Source organism: Nilaparvata lugens, chromosome 11 (assembly GCF_014356525.2).
Source record: "Nilaparvata lugens isolate BPH chromosome 11, ASM1435652v1, whole genome shotgun sequence".
In the NCBI taxonomy this organism is placed as follows: Eukaryota; Metazoa; Arthropoda; class Insecta; order Hemiptera; family Delphacidae; genus Nilaparvata; species Nilaparvata lugens.
Window position 1 is genome coordinate 20,290,138 of NC_052514.1, and position 17,492 is coordinate 20,307,629.

At 36.1% G+C, this 17,492-nt stretch overlaps 1 protein-coding gene across 5 annotated transcripts in view; it reads left to right on the forward strand.

Annotated features, from left to right (window-relative positions):
- Positions 1-16,967, forward strand: part of LOC111050235 (protein Wnt-11) — a 39,570-nt gene extending 22,603 nt beyond the window's left edge. For all 5 annotated transcript variants that reach the window (XM_039437800.1, XM_039437804.1, XM_039437803.1 and 2 more), the window contains 4 exons: positions 5,994-6,214; positions 8,091-8,413; positions 12,820-13,145; positions 16,777-16,967. In XM_039437800.1, the coding sequence (XP_039293734.1) occupies positions 5,994-6,214; positions 8,091-8,413; positions 12,820-13,145; positions 16,777-16,951 (1,045 nt within the window). In that variant the 3' untranslated portion in view covers positions 16,952-16,967. The remainder of the gene's footprint in view (positions 1-5,993; positions 6,215-8,090; positions 8,414-12,819; positions 13,146-16,776) is intronic.
- Positions 16,968-17,492: the final 525 nt, after the last annotated feature.

Here is a 17,492-nt window from a genome sequence, read left to right on the forward strand (position 1 = left end):
TATAATACTGAAAAAGAGATGAGATATAACCTATTATTTTTCGGAGTTCAGGCAAAAACGTTTTTCGCGATGGATGAGGAGATAATGAGAATATTGAAATACCTTGTACCAAAAACCGATGAGAGCTATATCAGAGACATATGGAAGACAAGTAAGAAGAAGGATAAATCACCAGTTGTTGCAAAAATGAACTCACTAGTCATTCGAAATCTCATCTTGAGGAAGAAACGTGCCCTACAAGAAAGCTCACAATTCGAACACATAAGAAGAAAAGAGGATCTAACCATAGAGGTTCGAGAAACAAGAAAACAGCTGTTTCCACATCTTAAAAGGCTGAAAAAAGAAGGGAAAAAGGTAATTATGATGGGCAATAAATTGAAAGTTGACAGTCAACTCTTATCTCTGGAAGAGCTTGATAATCGAGGAGAAACTAGTTCAAAGAGATGCAGGAGTGAAGAGACATCCCCAAGGAACCAGGAAGATAACAACATCCAAAGCAAACAACCGATAAAAAAGGGAAAGAGAGCAGCAGGACAAGATAGTTTAGATAGATTTGTAACAAAAGGAGTGCAAAAGACTACTGGAACAGACCATCGCAGTGTACAGCGAGGGAAGCAAAGTGCATCTGCAGAGGAAGAGAGAAGAGGAGAGCTTCAAGAAGAAAGAATTGAAGAACTACAAGAAGAGAGGATTGGAGAGGAGCCATAGCAGCCAAGGGCAGGAGACAGGTCGGAATTCTCGGAAAAATTTAATCGGAATAAGAAAAAATGTATGAAAAAAATTTATATGGGAGCTTTGAATGTGAGATCCGTTTGCGGTGAGGGTAGAATGAAAGAGCTCGAAGAAGCCTTAGCAGAGCATGAGTGGGACAATTTAGGATTGGCAGGAGTACGAAGAAGCTACGAGATCATAGAAGAAAGAAATAGCGGTCATCTTTTATGTCATTCAGCGGCCACTCATGGACATAGAGGAACGGGCTTTATTATCAACCATCGAATTAAAAATGAGGTCACAGAATTCCGTGGTGTAAATGATAGACTGGCTCTTCTAAGACTGGGAAAAGGCAATGTGAAACTTCTTATAATACAAGTTCATGCTCCAACATCGGACAGCACAGAGGAGGATTTGGATCTTTTCTATGACACACTCGTGGGACTGATGCAACTGAAGAGAGTGGGAGAGAAACTCATCGTAATTGGTGATTTCAACGCCAGAATAGGAAGGAGAAGCGAGGGTGAGAGTAGAGCACTCGGGTCTTACGGAGTTGGAGTCAGAAACGAGAGAGGAGATAAGCTCCTGGAGTTTGCTTCATGCAATAATTTGAAAATAATGAATACCTTCTTCGAGGGTCAACTGGTAGACAAATGGACATGGCAGTCACCCATTGGAAATGTACATGAAATCGATTTTTTCATAGTAGAGAACTCCAATAATTTTGTAAGAGAGTTGAAAGTGCTCAGTGGGCTGAAGTTTGATTCTGATCATAGACTCCTTATGGCAAAAATACTTCTCCCAAAGAGAAGGTTCTATATAAAGAAAAAACAAATAAATACGAATACACTAAATGAAAAAGAGTTTGTCGGGAATCTGGAACAGGAGTTGAACAATAGGAGAATTTTGGATAGCAACTCAATCGAAGAGATCTACGAAGGAATTGTTAAATCCATTGGAGAGGCAGCAAGGAAAACAAACAGAGTGAACCAACAGGGCGCAGGACAAAGACGAATAAGTAGTAAACTATCAGAAGAAACAAAACGAATGATAGAAGAAAGAGAGCGGCTGAATAGAATCATTAACAAGACAGTAGAACAAAAAGATGAACATCAACAGCTTAGGAAGGAAGTAAGAAAACGAATAAGAGACGAAATCAAGAATTATGAGGAACGTATCATAAGCACAATAATGAATTCTACAGAATCGACTAAAAGTGTTCAGAAGCTCATAAGTACCGTAAAGAAGAGGTGGATCCCAAAACTAGAAACAGAAGAAGGAGCAATATCGGATAGATGGGGAATAGTAGAACAGGTATCAGCATTCTATGAGGAGCTATATGAAGAGAGAAATGACGAAGGACAAGAGGAGGAAACAAACGTCACAGAGCATATAGCAGATCATCAAGTACCAAATATATTACAAGAAGAAATAAGACATGCTATTAAACGCTTGAAAAAGAACAAAGCTCCAGGAGATGACGGTATTACAATTAATGAAGTTATAATTTCCGCAATCGATGTGCTACTTCGACCATTGAAACAACTCTTCAATAAAATTATGGTGGAGGGGACAGTGCCTACAGATTGGAGGAGAAGTAAAATTATAATTCTGTTCAAAAAAGGTTCTCGTACAGATATAAGCAACTACAGGCCTATTACTTTGACATCAACCATCTACAAAATATTCGCATCAGTAATAAAAAACCGAGTAATAAGCAAGATCTACGAAAATCACCCCACAGAACAGGCTGGATTTAGACCTGGATACTCGACAGCTGACCAATTACAAGCCGCCAATCAACTCATCGAAAAAAGCATAGAGTTTAAGATTCCCTTATACCTTGGATTTGTGGACTTTCATAAAGCATTTGATAGTATCAACCACGGTCAAATGTGGAAAGCATTGAGAGAATCGGGCATAGAGACTGGCTATATTGAGAAGTTTGTACACAAATAATGAGGTCTATATCGAGCTTGAGCGAAAAGGAAGGATCATCAAGGTGGAAAGAGGTTTAAAACAGGGGTGCCCACTCTCACCAATTATTTTTAATTGCTGCTTGGAATATGTTTTTAGAAGACTGAGTTGGGAAAACAGAGGATTATGCGTGAATGGATATCAGCTGTCAAACCTGAGATTCGCTGATGACGTTATGTTGATTTGAAAAAAATGCTGAAGAGATGAGAGAAATGTTCAACGAACTCATAGATGCAAGTGAACGAATGGGTTTGAATCTGAATGCAAATAAGACAAGAGTTATGATCAACTCTAGCAAGAAGAGGATTGAGGTCACTGCTGGGTCGATAGGCTATGTGGATGAATATGAGTACCTGGGTCAACTTCTATCTTTTGAGAATCGGACAGGAAAGGATATAGAGCAGAGAATAAAGAAGGGATGGAAGAAGTATTGGATCCTAAGGAAAATATTCAAAGGAGACTTCTCGAATGAATTAAAAGCGAAAGCCCTCAGAAAATGTGTCTATCCAGTATCCATCACTGTTGTATGTGGCTCAAATTTGGACACTGACAGCTGAACTTGACAAAAGATTAGAGACAACTCACACAAAAATGTCAAGAAGTATACTCGGGCTTAGACTACAACAGAGAGTTAGAAACACGGAAATTTTGAAAATGATCAATGTGAAGTATCTGCAAGGGGAAGCTCATATAATCAAGTGGAGATGGGCCGGTCACGTGGCAAGGATGGAAGCTGACAGATGGGCGAAGACATGCACGGAATGGATACCACGGGACAGGACCAGAGGAAGGGGACGACCAGCACTCCGGTGGAGGGATGAACTTTCACAACGAGTTGGAGATTTGTGGCTGACCGAAGCTAGAGACAGGAGGAGATGGGCAAAAATTATTGACAGACTCTGAATTGAAAAGTGAAAATTTTATAATTTAAATTAATGTGAAATTGTTTTTGTTGCCAACCACATATATACCCCATAAGAGAGGCTTTTGTTCTTTCAAGAATGTAAATAAAGCTATTATCATTATTATTATTATTATCCCTTTTATAAGCACGCTCTTGCGGAAATATTTTCAAAGAAGGGGCACTTTAATGCAACCTTCCTTTCATCTTTATAACACTGTTTTACTATTTTATGAACTTGCGCCAATACGTGCAGTGTCAAGGAGGACAGATTTTTGCATTCTCTTCAGCACCTCGTCTACCAAGTCAATACTTCGACATATTCCACAACCGACTTGAGTATCAGGCCATTGACTGTTATTACAATTGGAAGTACTCTCACTGTATTCAGCCCATACATTTCCTTCAGCTCAAATGACAGCTCTTGGTATTTTCTGATTTTCTCGCCTCTGGTCTTCTGAGCATTCTCATCTGAAGGTATTATTATTATTATTATTATTATTATTATTATTATTATTATATTATTATTATTATTATTATTATTATTATTATTATTATTATTATTATTATTATTATTATTCTATGGACATTTTTCAATTAGAATTAAGAGAATAAGGAGAATATACATGCTAAAAGACGAACTTTAAACCCTTAAAAACCACCCTTAGAGATAAAATTGTGGCCAAGTGTTTTGTGTGGAGCGTGGCTCTCTATGGAGCGAAAACCTGGACTCTCAGAAAGCAGGAAGAGAAGAGATTGGAGGCCTTTGAGATGTGGGTGTGGAGGGAGATGGAGAGGATCAGCTGGATGGATAAAGTGAGGAATGAGGAGGTACTGCGTAGAGTACGAGAGGAAAGGAATATTATGGCAGTGATAAGGAGACGAAAGCGGAACTGGCTGGGACACTTGCTGAGGCATGGCGGACTACTTGTGGAGACAATGGAAGGGACTGTGCAAGGAGGGAGGGTGCTGGGACGAAAAAGAGTGAAGTTGGTGGATGATATCAGGGAGGAGGGAAAGTACTCCAAGATGAAGAGAATTGCACAGGACAGAGAGGAATGGAGAAGGAGGAATCATGTTTAGACCTGCCCTAGGGCAGAACACCCAGTAATAGTAATAATAGAGTTAAAATATTGCCAAAAGATTTCTTAGTGCGCCTCTAAAGGGCCAACCCGAACATACCTACCAAATTTGAACGTTTTTGGTCCGGTAGATTTTTAGTTCTGCGAGTGAGTGAGTCAGTCAGTCAGTCAGTGAGTGCCATTTAGCTTTTATATATATAGAAGATATTACCAATATATTACGAATATATTACCGTGTATATTACCGTAATATATTATAATATATAACCCTGTATATATTTTCACGTTACAATTCACGATGAATTCCAAATCCAACTCCACATTACCAATCCACACAATTCAAAATAGCCTGCCAAATCACGATAGCTTCACCCGGTCCGCATAGTAACCACACTGAACTATAATTGTCAGCGACTGAGCGACAGTACCGATACTGTTTGATTTCTGAGCTTTTCAGTGTGAAGAAAGAATAGAATAACTTCTGAAAAGTAGAAAAGACAAAGTGGAGTATGGAAACGAAGTGCAATATACGCAAATTGAAAAGGGAATGTAGAAAGTCGAATACGAAATTTGGGAGAAAATAACTGCAAGCTTATTTATCAGTAATTGACGAAATTGTTTGCTTCACTCCAATTTGAATTTATTCCGTCTGGACTTTTATTTGACGAACAAATTACTCCATAGACATAGACTATTCATTTATCCTTCACAGACTACATTTATTTATTTCGCCATTTAAAAAAACATTCACAAACAAAGAGCAAATCAAATATGATGAACAATAAATTTAAACAAAATACAAGTGTTAACTTAAAAATAATAATTTATTCATCATTGTTGAACGTTCGGGCAGAGAAAACTTATTACGTTGAACAGATGGAAACAAATTGGAAGTTGCATTTGTTCAATTGCTAATTAATAAATAATTATTATTAAACGAAAATCTCAATTAAATGCTGTAAATCACCCCGAAGACTTCTGCAACTGCAAATATTGACAACAGGGTAAACAGCTAGATGGAAATTCGATGAGCGCTACTATACAAAAATTATAGAACTGACAAATAATTTTTGTATAGTAGCGCTCATCGAATTTATTCCATCTAGCTGTTCACCCTGTTGTCAATATTTGCAGTAGCAGAAGTCTTTGGGGTGATTTACAACATTTAATTGAGATTTTCGTATAATAATAATTATTTATCACGTTGAAGATTGTTTTATTCTATGATTTATTAGTGCTGGAGAATTTCTTTGAATATTTTTTTAGTGCCTAAGTGGTGGCTCTAGGTGGCTCTCTGCAAACTCGTCTCGACTGTGTTTCAGGACTTTGAGCAACATATCGCACCACAAGAACGTTTGCGCGGAGGCGCGTCGCCTGAATGCGCTGACAAGAGGCCAGGTGCGACTCTGCAATGAGGTGCTGTTGCAACTGAAGGCGGCCGCATCACTGGCTGTCTCCACCTGTCAGCAGGCATTCTCAACCAGGCGGTGGAACTGCTCATCCGTTGTCAGGGCACCCAACTTCGGTCCAGACCTTACTACAGGTACACCCAATTTCATCAAGGAATAATAATAATAATTTTTCTTTTTTCCTTTTTCCTTCGTCCTGTTACCCCCAGAAGAAGGGAGTTTATTACAGAAAATATAACAAACAAAAATGAATAATACACTTATAAAAAAATGACAAATTGATAATTCCTTTTCAGTGGAAAATTTCAAAAATTATACACCAGATGAAATATAAATACTCCAAAACCTTCTAAAGAATACAAATAATAATTTCTCTGATTACCAATGAATTCCAACCAGAGGAGTTCATTGACAAAACATATAGCCTACATAGCTATCATAATATACATAAAAAAGTTACTAATAATGAACTTAGTCCTATTATGACACCCCACTATAATAATATGTGTTGGGGTGATCATAATATTCTTTTCTAAAACATGTATAACAGATTTAATAATAATAACCCTCATACTCTTGATGAATCAGATATTTCTATTTAATATACTTATAAATATGATGAATATTACAAGAGAAGTAGAACTGCAGCAGACTGTCTATTTGAGAACGTTTATTATTATAGTTTGATGAGATTTCGATTAAACAAGACAAGGGCAGGGAAGATTGATTATCTTTCTTTCTTTCATCTTTCAACCCCCTTGAAGCATTTGAGTCTGGATAATTCCCAGTTAGACTATATAGACTATCTATAGATTATATATAGTTATACATTAGACTATATATAGCTATACTATATTGTTATACATATATCAAACCAACTAACTATATAAAAAAAAAACAGATTTAATATTTTGGAACAATTTTCACCTGCATCAGAGTGTGGCCACATTCTACTATTTTTCTGTTTTTCTACAATCGGGAAACCTTATTATACGAAGAGAAATTCCAAGCTTTTTCGACGGTTCCTAAATGATTAGCAAATTTGAGGAATAAAACAATAAAGCTCAAAGCACTCAGTATGCATGCCGCACCTCACTATCGACATTTTTGCATTAACGGAGAAGCAGCGCGCTTCTGGTGTGCCCATACTGGCGCCAAGTATTTAATCGGAATATTCTTAATTTTCGAGGCGCGGCTCGCTTCTTTTGTGCTTTGAGGGTAAGTTTTGGGCTGACGCCTGTTTTTCCGTTCTATGCATTATTGTGAATATTGTAATTCAATCACTTGATGTTACAGTACTCGTTTCCAATATTCCTCAACTAGAGCTTTTTTCTTATTCATTGCATAGTTTCATTTTCCATTTTCTCACTGACTAAGATTAGTAGAAAAATTAAACTAAATCTTTCATATTGATGTATTAAATGCAAAATGCCATTTCCTTAGCTATGTTTGTTAGAAGTGGACTCGCTTTTGATGTTACTTATCTCTCTCTCTCTCTCTCTCTCTCTCTCTCTCTCTCTCTCTCTCTCTCTCTCTCTCTCTCTCTCTCTCTCTCTGTATAAGCCAGTAAATACTGTCATCATCATCATCATTATCGATCTCCGTCTCCAGTTGCCCGGGTGCGGTTTATTAGTAAATATTGTAACATGCATAAATAAAGAAATCTAATCTAATCTAATCTCTCTCTCACACTCTTCCTCTCTTCTTCTCCATTCTTTCCTTTTTCACTCCTCTTCGCACTTTTCCCCTTACTTTTATTATACCCACTATCAGCCAATTACATGTGGAAGCCATAGCCATAGTTCGCTAGGTATTTTTACTCCTTTCTTTCTTTTCAGCACACCCCACCATAATAGTAATTATTATTATCACCCCACCATGACTTGTTTTTGTATTTTTATTTTCATTTAGAATGTATTGTTTTTATTTTGATTTCTTTTGTATTGGATTGAATGAATTGAATGATTAATTATTTCTTGTTATACCGAAGACATTTTTGCATTCTATTAGGCACCAGAGAACAGGCGATAGTGCACGCAATCAGTGCAGCGTCGCTGGTGCACACTCTGGCTCGCGCATGCGCACAAGGCCAGGTGCGAGGGTGCACATGTGCGCCAAGCCCCAAGTCAGTGGTGCACCTGCACTCGTCCATTGGCGAGGGCGGCTTCAAGTGGGGAGGCTGCGGCGATAACGTCAAGTGGGCTGTCGCCTTTGCTCGCCGCTTCCTCGATGCCCATCACAAGACAAACATCAAAAGTTTGCAAACAATTGACACAACAGCGCAGCAAACTCAGCACAGTGTAAATCTGCATAATAACAAGGCTGGCCGTAAGGTGAGTTACCTACTTTATCACTAAATAGGCTATAATATAAGCATAAAATAAGATAATTGAAATGTATATTATTGAAGATACAATATTATCTATAATAAGAGAGAGTAGGGTTGTGTTTGTTTGCAACAAAAAATGTCAACTTGTGGATTGCATACCGGAAAAACGGGAATGATATAGATCTCCAAATTTTGCACATAGATTATAATAATATCAATCTCGTGCACCTCGAATTCCAAATTTCAATTTTCCTTCTAGATTTTTCAGAATGAATATTCAAATTTCATTTATTGGACATGAATACATAACATATTTTAATATAGAACTATAATCTAGAGAGACTACCTCTTCGAAACAGATTGTTAAAATTGGTAACTAAATTAATAACCAGTCCAATTCTGTCAAGTTGAGGAAGGTTTCTAGACAAGATTTGAGATCTGTCACTTTATTATGTTAGTACCAAGTTCAAGAACTTATTTATACTATAATAAAGGAAAGAGCTGACTTATAGACGTACCGTACGGGATAGGAAAATTATGTTTGACGAATCATCACGTCAAAACTACTGGATTAAAATTAACTAGAAATTTGGAATATAGATTCTTAATTAAACGAGGATGGTTCTCTAGGCCTACTTCAAACTCTTCAAGTTGTCAGTTTGTCAAGTTCTAAAATGGACCCTTGTGGGCGGAGCACGGGTTACCTGCTAGTTGAAGATAATATGGAGATAATCGATATTATTGAAATGTATAACTGTATCACTAATAACTTGGCCCTATAGTAGAGGCTATCAATAAGTCTAGTTACACATACATCTATTTTTGGACCTACGATTTTTTGCCGTCCTTATAAATTCAACCAGATTGGATGGAACTCGACAAACACTTGATCACATCATATTTTAGTCAAGAGTTATGTCCAATCTAAAAATCAATGTGTGTATAACTGGCTTCATGCTACAAAAAGTTTAGAAGAGAGTAAAACGGCTTTAAAATATTCCCACAACAAATAAGGAGACCCAACATGATGTGAATCTGAATAAAATCAAGGCTGGGAGTAAAATGTATAAACAAACACACATATACAGGGTGTTTCAGAAGTAGTGTCGAGAATTTTAGGGTATTGTACCTGGATGCTAGGAGACTACAAATGTCATATTTGAAGTGTCCAAAACTCAGCGGTTATCCTTATAGCTGCCATTTTGTTTTTTTCACTTAAAAATTTTTATCTCAAGAACGAAATGTTGTATTGATCTGAAATTTGGCATGAATATTTATGCTATAAAGACTCAACTATAAAAAATAAAAAAAAAATTTTTGATGAAATTTTTCAAAATGGCGGCCATTTTAAATTTTTGATGGCGAATATCTCGAAAACCGTCCATTTTACAGAAAATTTACAAGAGACAAAAAAGTTAGCAAATTTTTTCACGATTCCAATGATACCTAATTTATTAAGATTGGTCGAAGAATAACAGAGAAATTAATTTTTTTCGTACTGCATGCATGACCACTTTTCACCATTTAAAGATCAATATTAATTTTTTTTATAATTTCATGAAAACCGTTCTTATTACAGAAATATACAAGAATAACTTTCCTCCAAATTTTATTTTACATTGAAAAATATTAATTTCACTCAAATCGGTTCACTGATACTAATGCAGCAATTGCTCAAAATGCCGTCCTTCAACTTGATTACACAGTCTGCACCTTTCAATCATGGACCGTCGAACTGCTATAAAAGCATTTTCATCATCTTGAATGGCACCTGCTGCAGCAACCACTCTTGCCACAAGGTCTTCTTCGTTTTCTACTGGCGTGCTGTAAACAAGGTCTTTCATATGGCCCCAGAAAAAAAAATCTAAAGGGTTGAGGTCAGGTGAACGTGCGGGCCACGGTACTGGTCCACCCCGCCCAATCCACCGCTGACGATAGGTCATGTTCAGAAAGTCCGTAACAACATTTCCGAAATGAGCAGGGGCACCATCATGTTGAAAGCAAATATTATATCTGTTTGCAAGAGGCACATCTTCCAAAAGTTCTGGTAGTATGTCTCTTAAAAAAGTAATGTACGTGGGAGAATTCAGACGATTAGGAAGAATGTATGGTCCAATCACGCGATTACCTAAGATACCCGCCCAAACATTCAGCGAAAATCTATGCTGATAACCACGCACTTTGACCTCATGAGGATTGTCTAAGGCCCAGACGTGACTGTTGCGAGAGTTGAAGATTCCTTCTCTTGTAAAGCTGGACTCATCGGTAAATAACACATTTTCTAGAAAATTTGGTTGGATAATGTCTTGCTGAAGAAACCAACGGGCACAGTTTACTCTTGGCTCATAGTCGCGTTCAACCAATGAGTGAACTTTTTGAAAGCGGAAGGGGTGAAGTCTTTCCTTGTTTAGTACACGCCACACAGAAGAAGCACTTGAATTGATTTGCTTTGCAACTGCTCTCGTACTCGTTCTAGGATTGAAATCGAATTTCTGCAATACTTCCTCTTCAAAAGCAACATTTCAAACTGCTCGAGGCCTACCAGCAATTACCCTGTTCCGTTCAAATGAACCAACTTCTCTCAGCCGATTGTGAGTTCTTGTGAACACCTTGTCGGAAGGGAGACGGCGGTTTGGAAATGCAGCTGCATACATTCTTCTTGCTTCGGTCGCATTGCCAAGAGCTGCTCCATACATGAAGTGAATATCGGTGTACTCCAGCGAACTAAATTCCATTACAATAATTAAATATTTGTGTAGAAGCAACGTAAGAAAATATTGAAACTGGAAATTTAAGATGGAAATAAGACCTAGGAAACGTGAGACTAAGAAATAGGAAGCACTACATCTGGTTCTTTACTTTTAATGAAACAACAATACTTTTACAAGACAAACATTATCATCTGAAAACCATTGTAAAATCATCTGTTTGCCCATATGGAGCCATACCGCGTTTCAAAGCTTCATCTTAAATACATCTGGAATTAAAAAATTAATATTGATCTTTAAATGGTGAAAAGTGGTCATGCATGCAGTACGAAAAAAATTAATTTCTCTGTTATTCTTCGACCAATCTTAATAAATTAGGTATCATTGGAATCGTGAAAAAATTTGCTAACTTTTTTGTCTCTTGTAAATTTTCTGTAAAATGGACGGTTTTCGAGATATTCGCCATCAAAAATTTAAAATGGCCGCCATTTTGAAAAATTTCAACGAAAATTTTTTTTATTTTTTATAGTTGAGTCTTTATAGCATAAATATTCATGCCAAATTTCAGATCAATACAACATTTCGTTCTTGAGATAAAAATTTTTAAGTGAAAAAAACAAAATGGCAGCTATAAGGATAACCGCTGAGTTTTGGACACTTCAAATATGACATTTGTAGTCTCCTAGCATCCAGGTACAATACCCTAAAATTCTCGACACTACTTCTGAAACACCCTGTATAATAGTTAATCAATTATATACTGAATATTGTTCAATTATTGAATTAATCATTCCCATTGATCAATGATACATTTTAGAGTGCAAGTATTAACAGAACTAGCTCATACCGTACATTTTATTTTATTAAATTAATCCTTTATTTACTTAATTTCTTGTATTAAAGTCTCAATTTTAAAATCAATTGAGTTGTAGAATCGCTTCCCAGTGGTTCAGTACCCACCTAAAACTGTAGGTCTATTCATCTCTCCTTATTATTTGCCTCATCACCCACGCACAAGCCTAGATCTCATGTGAGCATCACCCTCAGCAAAAAAAAAACAGTATCAGGGAAGACATATTACGCTAACAAATATTATATATTTATGTCGGATAATACTATTGAATAGCTGCCTTTATTTCAACTTTCGTAGCAGATATTTTCTTGTATTGAATCTAATAATGAAATTTAATCCGCGAAAGTAAAACAAACAGTAGATCACTCCATATTATTCTTCTCATGTTGAATATTAGTGGTAGGCTAATTTAGTTTTCCCATTCCTATATTATCATTAATTGACCACCGGGGTATAAATAAGTCTTATCCATAATGAGCTGGCCCTGGAAAACGTTCCCATAAACGTAAACAACACTATTATTAAGGTAGTTGAAAGGGGTTACTCAAAAGGAAGTATATTAGCCTATAATGTATGATTTGAATTATTAAACTTCTGTTTAAACTATTTTGTGTTTATTTGAATTGAAATAACGTAATTACTCACTGGCCACGCTTACAGTAATTGATGTAGCGTTCAGTTAATTTCCAAAAAGTGTATGTGAGATTTCTTTGTTTTTTATGGTGGAAATAAAAGTAATTATTCATTATTTATTTAACAAGAATTACATGAGAAATGAATCGTATTCAAGAATATGTTTACAGTATCACTTATTTATTATAGCGTTGTATTGGTGTTTGTGTTTGAGAGCTGGTGGAGAAGAGCGCTCGTCTCCAGTGCAAATGTCACGGCGTGTCAGGGTCATGCAGTGTGAAGACATGTTGGCGAGCCCTGGCCCCCAGTCTGGGTGAACTGCAGTCCCGCCTCTTGCAGCTCTACGCGACGGCGGTTGACGCGGGGCGGCACACCATTGGGAGTGGGGGCGGCAAATGGGAGGCCGACAAATGGCACATCTCTGGGGGCGGCAAATTGGAGGCCGACAAACGGCTCAAGGATGAACTGCTTGTCTATTTGACCAAGTCCCCCGACCACTGTTACCTCGATGAGAAGCAAGGCAGTGTTGGAACCACTGGAAGGTACCTTTACATTTTCCATGCTTTCATATCATCCTTAATTCAAATTCTAATTCACGTTCCAAGCAACACATCTTTGAATATGAATTTCAGGTATAGCGTGAGTGGTTATTAGATGGGAATGATGTCAGTAAGTTATTATTATAAAAAAAAACATTTCCTCTCTATAGTGATATTATTGTTGATTACTGCTCTATCTTCCTTCTTCACCTTGAGATTGAATAAATGCATTAATACAAGCATAGAGAAAATGGAACAAAATGCTGTAGCTTTTGCTATCTTTTCTCTGATACAAAGTCATGCCCGTAACATTCTAAATTATTGGAAGAGAGAAAACAGGTGAGCTTCAAGTATTTCTCTCTGAATTTTTGAATAAAGAACTCTCTGAACTCATATTGATAATCAGGTCTCAGCAAGGGTGCTCACATTGGTTTCACTGTACACATTAGTTCCCAGACCAAACTTACTAAAATTGCTCATCATGTTTTAGTGTTTACCATAGTATCATGCTTTCATCAGACCTGGCAACGTTAAGATGCATTCAAGAAAATAAGGTAATATAAATAGAGAATATACTCTAACTTCTTTTCCTCCGCCCCCTGCTTTTCAATCACTCCTTCATTCTTCTTCTCTTCTCCTTCTCTTTTCCTTCTCTTCCTTCTCCTCCTCATCCTCCTTTTGCTTCTTCTTTTTCTTATCTTATCTGCTTATCTATTACTTCTATTTCTCCTTCTGGCAGGGTCTCCTTCAGGGCAGAGCAGAGCAGAGGACCAACTGCGACATTGATTACGTGTCAACAATAAACCAATAATTTTCATTTACTTCTCTTTCCAACTAAGAGAAAATGTTAGATGGATTTCAATGCCGTACTTTTCTAGTTTATCATAGCATAATATGATATCAATCTAATTTTTTTTCTCTATGTTATTAATCAATATTTTCAATTTCAATAACAATTGGACAAGCTAAAAATGTTTAACACCCCAACGATATATGAAAATATTTTGTTACTTTTGAACAAATCTATTTAGAAACGTTTGTAAGTAGATTTAAATCCTGCTGTGACTGTCACAAATAAGTTTTTGTTCGATCTTAGATGAAGCAGCAAAATGGCGAGTGAAAGAATGTTTCATTTCAAAAAACTTTTCCTAATGACCCTTCAATTCTATTCTTCTAGACACGTGATGGAATCTGTCTCATCTGAAATGGTATCATGGAATGTTTTTGTCGACTCTGACAGCCTGTATGCAACTCGAATTCCAACATCACGAGTCGTTCTTGAAAAGCTACTTTTTCTCAACAGTTCCTTTATTGTTTCATTTCCATTGTGGAATAATATAGATTCAGAGCTTCTGAAGCTTGTAGAGTACCGTACCATATTTTACATTCTAGAGAATGTATGTTTTTTATTTATCTTGTTTGATGTAGAATTTTTTCAATCAGTTGAATATTATTGATGAATAAATATTATAAACTTTTTATTAAATTAATACTGGCCTAATGATCACGAATTTTTTATAAACTTTTTATTAAATTAATACTGGCCTAATGATCACGCATTTTTTATAAACTTTTTATTAAATTAATACTGGCCTAATGATCACGAATTTTTTAGTCTCATAAACCTTGGAAAACTAATTTAATGATAGTTTTCTCCAATAATTGAAACATCTCTCAGCGTATCAAGTAGGCTATCATGCGATGAAAACCCATTTCTCATTTTACTGAATGAAATTAACCATACAGTATTCTAAATTATAGAATAATTCAATGTTTTATGTTCTCCTTTCTGTGATTGTCTGAACAATATTGACATTTTAAGGCAAGAATCAATCAAAACTTAGTTAACAAAATAATAAATTTCAAAGTTTGAATATAAAAATATTTTTGTAATGCTCCAGTCTACCGATTTTTTAAATAATTATATAGGTAGCACAGATCTACTTCAATTGATTGATTTTGAGAATTTCATAAATTGCATAATTTAAGCAACAAATCAATGAATCGGTTGCAATACATTCCAAATCAAACTGACCCTGTATTATTTTCTTATTACCAAAAAGCACACTTCAAAATACACTAATGAAGAAATTCGAAAAACCCAATGTCAACACAATTACAAAAATAGAGTTGAGCTAATTGACTTTATATAAGTGAAAAAATATCTATTGGTTAATTAAATTTTATGAATGGACAAACATTATAGGCTAACACATCAAACGTACTATTTAAAAAATTAGCCTCAACATTGTAATACTAACATTAGGCTACAGGGTGCAGCAATTGTCATAATACCGTATATTGATGAGAGAAATCCAGTTGGGTTAAGCTCCTTCATTCGAATAATCATTCCGAGAACAAAACTGCTCTTCAAAAAAAAAAAAAAAAAACGAAAGTTCAGCACCTATTTTACAATCCTGTTAATGGTTCAAGAGATGGAATAGTGGAATAGTTAGAGGTAGAAATGGGTTCTAGAAATAGTAGTAAACTTTAGTTGGAAATTATTACTTAATCGTTGGAAAAAAATGCATTTTATGAACCGCACCAAAGGCTAATACTACCATCGCATGTGAGTGTGGAATTTCCTCGGCCTGTTAATGTTTATTACTATTACAGGCCGGACATAGGATTTTAACGTGTCTAATATGCGAGGACCTTTTTGTCGGTCTTCCTTTATGCTAGGTACCGTGTAGTACTGCTGAATACTGAAAACGTTTCCTTCTCTTATTTCAATCGCTTTACCAGCACGCAAGTTTTTCCAACTCCATTTTGAGATATGGTATAGGCCTATGCGTAGGCTACCTAAGAATGCAAACTGTAAAGGATAGTCTTTGAAAATGTAGGATTATTTGAGCAAGAATTCTTGATAGGGAGGGGGCCAAAAAACTATTTAAGCCGATTGAATACTATACTTAACCGATTGAACATAAACACGTTTATTGACTTTACAAATTGGTCTATATTAATGTATTTTACATAATATTTTTTAAATTATTTAACTCTCATGTTAGTTCGATCTTGAGGTTGGTTTGTTTAGTTCAGACAATCTAATGATGCATTGCAGCTTCCATATCACAACGAATTTTCTGTCACTTGATAATGACGTGAAATTATATTTTTTCATTATATGTTTGTATTAGTGTTGAAAAAACAAATATATACCATAATCTAAATAATAATTATAATCAGAATTTCATAATCTAAAAAAAGGAGAGAGATAATTTTTCTGTCCGATTACTGGATTTGGCGGAAATAGCTGAAAATGAACCAGAAATAAGAGGTTTTTGGGCCACTCTTTATCTAGCACAAGGAAATTTCGCATGAAAAAAATAGTTCTGGACTTCTCTTATGTATTCAAACAATATATTAAAAATCAGAACTACAATATAAATTACAAAAGAACCAATATGTGGCATATACTTCCCTTATTATTATTTGTTGTTTGTGATTCTCTAAAGGCACGGTTTTAGGACACGCATTAAATATAATGGACCATTAAACTAATAGATTTAAAGGTCAATTAGATTTAATGAGTGTCCTGGGTGCCAAATCTTAAACCCTATACACACAAGTACACCATAGTTTCAAGTAATTGATGAATATATATGAATGATGGATGTTTTGATGGTTTCAGGACATGCAACGCCACGGCGACGGGACACTTTGGTTGCGAGAGCATGTGTTGTGGGCGGGGCCACACTAGTCACGTGGAGGAGAGCCAACAGAGATGTCACTGCCGCTATCACTGGTGCTGCTATGTCAAGTGTAAAACATGCACTATCAAACTGTCAAAGCATATTTGCAAATAAAACACTACTCATCGAATTTGCTACTCCATTCATTGTATTCTAGCCTACTTCCTTTCAAATGATTCACAAAGTCTAGGTTGAGTGGTAGAAAAGACTATTAAGTCTCAACTCCGCCTAATAGAGTATTCTTCATTTCATTTATTGTCTAATATTAGAACATTTGTTAGAGAATCCCAGTTGGAATTAGAATTATTGTAGTTGAATCTGTATTTCCCGTATTTATTCATTTGAATTACTCAGGGGTGCCCTATAGGAAGAGAAGATATTGGACGTAGACTGGAATTCTTGGGGGGGTCCAAGAAAAAGTCAGTCGTGTTTAAAATGACGGTACGACACATTTTTTTCGTAGGGGGAGGGTTATGAGCAGATTTTTCCCAAATCCCCCTAAATTTGGGGTAAATGATACCATTCCCAAGTCTGTACCTTCAAGGAGTCATGCGTTACACGGTTTTCTAATTGTTAGGATTGGCATTTGGTAGAAAAGCGTGTTTTCCGCTGCAAACAGTACTTCTTACTCTTTTTCCGATGACGCTCCAGCCGT